Source organism: Anopheles aquasalis, chromosome 2 (assembly GCF_943734665.1).
Source record: "Anopheles aquasalis chromosome 2, idAnoAquaMG_Q_19, whole genome shotgun sequence".
NCBI classification, from domain to species: Eukaryota; Metazoa; Arthropoda; class Insecta; order Diptera; family Culicidae; genus Anopheles; species Anopheles aquasalis.
Window position 1 is genome coordinate 18,587,501 of NC_064877.1, and position 7,500 is coordinate 18,595,000.

At 49.6% G+C, this 7,500-nt stretch overlaps 1 protein-coding gene across 7 annotated transcripts in view; it reads right to left on the reverse strand.

The window, feature by feature from the left end:
• The window catches only part of LOC126570231 (A disintegrin and metalloproteinase with thrombospondin motifs 9), a 129,017-nt gene that overhangs the window by 13,152 nt on the left and 108,365 nt on the right, over positions 1-7,500 (reverse strand). For all 7 annotated transcript variants that reach the window (XM_050227827.1, XM_050227824.1, XM_050227822.1 and 4 more), the window contains exons 9-10: positions 6,593-6,830; positions 4,918-5,070 (exon numbers count right to left, since the gene is read on the reverse strand). In XM_050227827.1, the coding sequence (XP_050083784.1) occupies positions 4,918-5,070; positions 6,593-6,830 (391 nt within the window). The remainder of the gene's footprint in view (positions 1-4,917; positions 5,071-6,592; positions 6,831-7,500) is intronic.

Consider the following 7,500-nt stretch of genomic DNA (forward strand, 5'->3'; position numbering starts at 1 on the left):
CAATTAAAAAAAGGTCAATGAACTAGAAGCTACTGGGCATAAGTAGTGTCTCTATTAAAATTGATTATTTCTGCGTTAAGGCGTAAGGTAATTAAACGGGGTTGCAGTTAAACCAGTTGTTTCTGAACATAGCATCATAAACGGTCAATTAGTTAGTATAACTATCGTTTATCTATAACTTAATGAACGAAAAAAAGTGTAAAAGATAGGAATAAGCAATAGAAGTATCAAAAAGATACGCGTAAAAACATAAAAAAATAATAAAAAATACAGGATTGTTGGTTGGGAAATGGTAAATAAAGAAAGCAAACTAATAAATTCAACGCAAAGTTCAACTACCGAAAACAATAGAGATGAAAGAAAAATCACGTAAGTAAAGACTCTTTTCAAAAACTATAAAACTATAATGGCTAATCTTGTTTTGTTTTTGTTCTGAAATGTGCAAAAACCCAGCAATAGAATAAAGAGTTTTAAAGGAAAAATATGTTACATCTACCATTCCCTAGCTAGTCGGTCTTTTCGTTTTCAGTGAGCCGTGAGGGAAAGAAAGGAATCCCTAAAAAAAAAACACCCCAAAATCTGGCGACCATAATTAAACGGGAATTGCTGCTCCTCGGTTCCTTTTCGCGAGGCGACAAGCATAAGACGAATTGGGGCCCTCGAGGGGCCGGCCCATTGACTCAGATGAAGCCATTCATCTCCTAATACGGAACCGCGTGGCCCCGTTGCAATGATCCTGCGTCCTTCTGCCCGTAAACGGAAGGCCAAATTGCGTTGCATCGTACATCGCCCCGAGCTCTCGTATTACACTGTGTCCGCGCTGACCGACCGACCGTCTCGCTGATTCGCGATCTCGTTACGCGGTCTCATATTACACCGCGAAAGGAATTGGAAAGTTTTCTAAATTTATTTCGCGACCCACTGCGACGGTCTCCTTGATTGCCGATCGGGAGACCCTGGTCTGGATCACGACAACGACAAACACCGACCTTCTCCCGTATTGCTGTGTTCGTGATGTTGCAACAGGACACCGGCGGTGACACCGGCGATTGCCGAGCGGCCATTCCAAAACATATATTTTTCTGGATGCCATTTTTTATGATTCATGTCAACACCGATGCATGGCCGGATGAATAATGAAATGGCCGAAGAAAGAAACATCTCCGATCGACTCTCCCTTGTTGGCTTTGGTATGGGTGTGTGCGCACGGGCCGGGCCGGTCGCGGTCACACTCTTTGATTGCCATTTTCCATTTCGGCAACAACATTCCAAACCTCCCCCTCCCCCCATTTTTACCCCGGGTTGAGGCAACTGGTGGACTGGACCAACCGTTACCGAACCGGTTGCAGGCGACCGCGAAAAGTGATCTCCACTCTACACCAAACCATCGGGCAGATGTTAATCCCGGTGTGTTCCCAGTGCGTGTGCCACCGTAAGCGGATTGGGGTTCAAGTAGAATGAAGAAGGAAGAAGGACCACTGGTTGGACGCTTTATCTTTCATCACGATGTAAATACCTTCCATGGCCGGTCCAGTATCTAAGCATAGTGGCCGCTGTCTGTCTGTCTGTCAACTCGGACACCAGCGACCCGGCGGTTCGGGGACTCGAAACTCGTGAAACACTTAATCCGATGCCTGTCGGTGTCGGCGGTGCATTAATCGGTGGTACCACCGGGGCCTTCACTTAGTAGTTTATGGTAATTGATACAAGCATTGTCCACCGCCGTTAATGCTCTATAATGCGCTAAAGAGGACCGCATGAAAAGGGTTTCGGCTTTCTTCTCCTGAACGGGCAGATGATTTCACGGAATTGACGACGATGAATGTTCAAATGGAGCGAGAACGAACACTGAAGTTCATGGAATGAGTCATTCTAGTGGCGTTCGCTTCCAGAACCGACACAGAGTCTCCGGAGAGGCCAGCTCCCGAAAGCAAAGTCACGTTTCCAGTGCGAGTGCGAGTGCAATGTGTTTGGAAAATATTTGCTCCGGATTTATGTTGTTTGTGGCCGCGCATAAATCAAAGTTGCCGTCCGCGACCACCACCTTCTTCATTCCACCATGCTACCGCTTCTGTCGGCGTATTTTGGCAACAGGAAGGCAACCGTTGAATTGCGCAAACGAAGGGAAGGAGATTTATCGCACCGACCGGTGATCGGTGTGCACCGCGTGCACTTGCGCTCTGCGCATGCGCATGATGCATTCCATTCCTTTTCGGCACGAGAAGCCATCAACGGCTGTACTTTCGTTCCGTAATTGTCCTTACTTCGCCGTGTCCGTTACGAGAAGGGATTGACATGCGCCGTGGTCCTCCTTCGGTCCATATAAGGGATGAGTAGCAAGGGAATGGGGAGGAGAGATGTGTTGTGATAACGAACGCTGATCAATTATTTGATTGCCGGTGAAATATGGCTTTCGGCGTGCACGATGACCGAATGCCCCTCCCATATACGGCATCCGGCGACAAAGGGACACCTAATTGTTGACATTTGCTTCGCTCAATTTTTTGGAGCGACGGGATCAGCTGAACATTCAAAATGATAAGCAAACCCTGGCAAAAAAAAAAAATGGACAGACGATCGATGGATCGATTACGGAGGGCGTTTTCATGTATTTTTAATAAGGCCACCGTAACACATAAATCATCGTTTGCCAAAGGGGCCAGGCGGGCTACACTTTCCCGGAATGGATACCGATCAACCGACAACTGAGCGACATCCTGAACCACGAAGAGAGCCGATCAGGACCTTGTGTCCTTTCGCGAGCGATCGACCGCACGCACCGCCAGATCGTCGCCGGAAGACATCGATCGACATAAATCAGACTGTCAATTGAGATTGATACCGGCGAGTTGTGGTAGTAGTACACACCTTTCTCACATGATTCTGGAGACCACCCCGCAGCACACAGCGGGCATAACGGGGCTTCTTAAGGTGGCTTGTAACTGGTTGGTAAACAACAGTGGCATCCCACCCTTGGGGGGGGGGGCATTGTTTGCGGATCGTTCTACCATCGGGGATCAGGGCAACATCTTCCGTTTGATGTTGAACGGACGACGGATGGACTTTCACCTCCACCATCACCACCAGCACGACCACGTCTTTAGGCGCACAACAATCGGAACGCATTATGTATCGTTTTATGTGTCGTAAAGCAATCGGTGAAAGCATACCGCCACTGTCGCCACCACTGCCACCGATACGTCAAATCGCCATGCTGGAGGACATGGTGCGTCGCCGAAATTGACAACGGGACACGGGGTGGTTGCGGTGGTACAATGGCATGGATAAACAACGAGAAAACAAGCACAAAACATGAACCCCAAAAAGGGGGATGGACCACGGTGGGTTGTGGATGGGAAAATGCACTGATTGACCGACCGACCGGTGTCGTGCCTTGCAGTTACACGGACCGCTGGTTATGAGCGTTTACGATGCGTTCGATGCGTGCTCTGCCATTGTTCGCCAAGCTACGGCCACCAAGCCACAGAGGACGAGCGAGCATGTGTGCCTGTCTGTATGAGGAAAGAAGGCTTGGGTGGTCGCGTCGATCGTTTGAAAGGTTTGATCATCGATACCACCACCGATGGTACTGTTCCTTCTCCTTCTCCCATTCGCATACTGATTGCATACGGTGGCAATTTGATTTCCATATAAACGCGTTTTTAAAATGTTCTCATTGGCTTGTATTCGCTTCGTTCGTTTTTTTTTTGTTTACGATCAACACAAACTGAGGACCTGAGGACACGAAAAGATAAGAAAACAGGTGGAAAAGGTTTTTTTTGTCTCCCCGAAACGGCTACAAATGTTATGCATGTCAATATTGGGATAGTGTTGCTCCCAGAAAGCCTCATCTTATCGGAATGGTGGCCAGCAACTTTCACAGGGTTACAGGCTTTGTAAATGCCAGTGAGAGGAAGCATAGGTTCAAGCACATGATCAAATTGTAGCTTGGCATTACAATGCTTTTTAAAGAGACGCAAAGACTTTCAAATATTATATCTTTCTGTTTAACGGCTTTCAACAAAACGATACAGATAAGATTCCTAAGTTTAGAACACATTTTCGCACTGTTGAGGTTGATTTGATGGACGTCAGATCGAGAGCAAACATCCAGCTCTACAACTAGCGATCGCCACACCAATTCGCACTCCCAAGGGGATCGATTTGTGTAGTGTTAATTGTGTGGTATGTGGCTGGTAATTGTGTCGTATGACGCACAACCGGCATCGACTTTCTATCGATCGGCGGATTTAGTTTAATTAATTATAAACATATCTAAAAAATGAATGGGCCTGAAAGCTTACACCGATCGATCGCAGAGATCGCGATCTCATGTGATCCCCGATGGTAGTATGGCTGGTTATGACTGCAGCAAGAGATTGCATAAAGCGTCTCTTGGTGCGCCAACTGGTAATCCATCTTCAGCGGAGTGCCGCGAACACCCTGAGAGCGCGATCGCTGGTATCATGTCCTCTCCAGGGCAGCTCCAGAGAAGGTGCGTGCGTACGCAGGGTACGATTAATGATCCGCGTGGCGCTTGGCGCTCGCGAATGATCAATTGGACGTCGATACCTCACATGATCGCAGCAGGAGGTCTCCACCGTTTCGCCAGACGCTGCCGCCATCGTCGGCTTCGTTGGCGGCGATGTGATAATTTATAGTGCGTACATGGTCAAACTGAATGTTCGCTGATAGTCGCGATCGTGAGCCATTAGAGCGAAGGCCCATCACTCAAACACCGATCAGTGAAACGTTGTTGCGCAAAGGAACCACCTAGTGTGCGACGGGGAACAATCTACTAACGACTCGCAGCGAATGGATTCGCTGACTAACCCGCTCTTGACAGATTGTTGGAGTTCAGAGAGGTCCTTCCACCTAATCGAATGGCTTACGGTAAGCCAGACAGAGCGTACTTACTCGAGATATTCGGTGAGTATGTGGCGGGAACAGCTGGACCACTGCCAGGGATGCGTGTTGTGGTCGATCGTTCGCGACATAATACGATCGTCTAGGACCGGATTGCCCCGGAATCGTTGACACCGGCTGTCGTCATCGTGCGGCATTCCTAACCTGTCGAGGGCCCAAAAGAAGACGAGAGAAATGACATAAAATGATAAATAAAAAGCAAGAGAGAGAAAGAGAGTGACGATAATGATTGTGGAGTCTAAATAGAGCTGAATCAAATGGTTTTATGATCTGGATTCTAAAAACGAACATTAACTGGCGCCAACACCTTTGATGGGCGCGTGGCAACAGAGAGCACGGCATGCAATTGATCGGTCGGTTTAGAGACAGAACCCAAGATAGTTTCAGGTGTCATGCTATGTCATCTCGTTCATGAGTCACTCCAAAACCGTCACCTATAAGTGGTCGTGTTTGGGAGAGACACGTAACTACCGCGCGACTACTATGTAAATTGGAATGGCATTCGCGTGACCATGGAGGTCCTGTCACATCCGCAGTTCGCAACACGATACTTGAACACAAAGTGTGGCGCACATGGCATACCGAATGAGATCTCAGTCTGGTGGTGCTCCAAAAATGGGGAAAACAGTTTATCTTCTCTGCGATGTCTGTGCAGCACTCGGCAGGTTGCAGTGGCATCCGTTGGATGCAATGCCCCCCCCCGCGGAGGAACACCATTTGGGGGTAGGCGCGTGTGCGCAGACATGAAACTACCTCTCGTAAAAGAGGGTCTTTCGCCACTTGCGCTATATCGAGAGGCGGTTACCGACGGGATACTGCATCGCCAGCTGGGTGGATATTGCTCTTCAACTCCATCGTTATGATCATTACATTGCGCGTGCTGAACTCTCATCTCATCAATAGCCAGAATGAAGACGCACAACCGGGTGTAACAGCTATTAAAGGTTAAGATGGATGGCGCGCACCCGGAGACATCGGAGATCTGCAACGTGTTTAACTAATTAGGCGTGTTCGCTGGCAGGTCTGCCTCCCCCGTGATTAACACGAGCTCGTCTCGTTAAAATAACAGCGATCGCACTTGCGAACGAGTGACAGTAGCAGAACAATAAAGCCATAAAAAGCACGAGACCTTCCGTAATACCGCGAGGTGGCCCCACGGAGACATCGGAGGAAGGGTCCATCCGTCTGGCTTCCGTCGCGCGTTAATCGCGGTTGTCTGGATCGCCCAACAACGCCCAACGCACAAGTCCACGCGATGGCACGAACCCATTTGTACTGGCTGGCGGGGCTGGTGTGATGGCCACTGTTTGTTCGAGCGCGCGCGCGCGCGTGACCGGAGGTATTTAATAAATTTTATTATTCGCGATACTTTAGCCTTTGTCCAGCCCGTCAGCCAACCAGCACAGCCAGCACAGCCAGCACAGTGGCCACTGTGGTTCGATCATTAAGCGAGCACGCTTTTGGTGCGAGAAAGGCGCGTCACGCGCGGGATGGTGCGGATGATGATCGAGCGCCCGGTGATTTATCATCCGCCCGGGGATTGTGGTTAAACTGAAGTCACTGTTCTCGTCGCTAACCGCCCCGCTATTAGCCGGAGATTAGCTGACGCGGTGTCGCGACCTTCGCAAAAGTCTGCCGTCTCATGCGTCGTGTTCCTGATACTTACACATGGCCGAGCTCGTGAGCGATGGTGAACGAGGCTGACAGGCCATTATCCTGGACGATGGCGCACGCCGTCGGCCGGCAGATTGTGCCGAGTTCGGCCAGTCCGAGTGTTTCGCAGTTGTTGACAGCCGGTTCGCGACAGATCTGCTCGCGGGTCAGTATCAGTGCTGCGTCATGGTGGAAGTTGGTCGTCTGCTTCAAGTGGCAAAAGTCCTGCAGCATGTGGGTCGCCGATACGCCTGGGAAGAGTGAAAAGAGTAGAATGCGAATTAGAATGGGGCTGCAATTCCGTCTACACAACTCATACGCTGCAAATGACACCAAGCTAGGCCTAGATCTAGCGTAGAACGCCTGTGGATTAATTCTCATCAGTATCCCTTAGGACCAACTGTCCCATTAGGTAGTAGAGAGCTTACATTGAACCATCAGCTAGCAATTCAAATGCACCAAATGGTGCTTTGTCCTCCGCAGTGAGCACAGCAAATGCAAATGGGCAGCAGCTGGCCGGACGTCTGGTCGATTACTATTTACAATTAGTATTGCTAGCGCTGTGCCACGTCACCCCCTACCGGGGTGCAGGCGATTAAGATTGCAACAAACTTACAGTTTTGTATCCGTTTCACCACCACGGGGGGGCTCTCAAGTACCGTGGTAGCGCTATTGGTAATCGGTTTTATTAATTACGTCCAGCAACAGAGCACCTCCATCTTCCAGACATACGGTGCGCACACAGTCACACAGTTGATCATATTCGCGCACCACGCCGTGATCGTTTGTTTAACGCACGCAAACCACGCGCAACGGTGCAACATAAATTTTCTCTCCAAATCGCGCTCCTCGTGACAGCCGCCGATGCCGAAGCTGAGCTGAAGCTGCACAGTAGCCCGAGTGTGGCCGCGTGACCCAGAC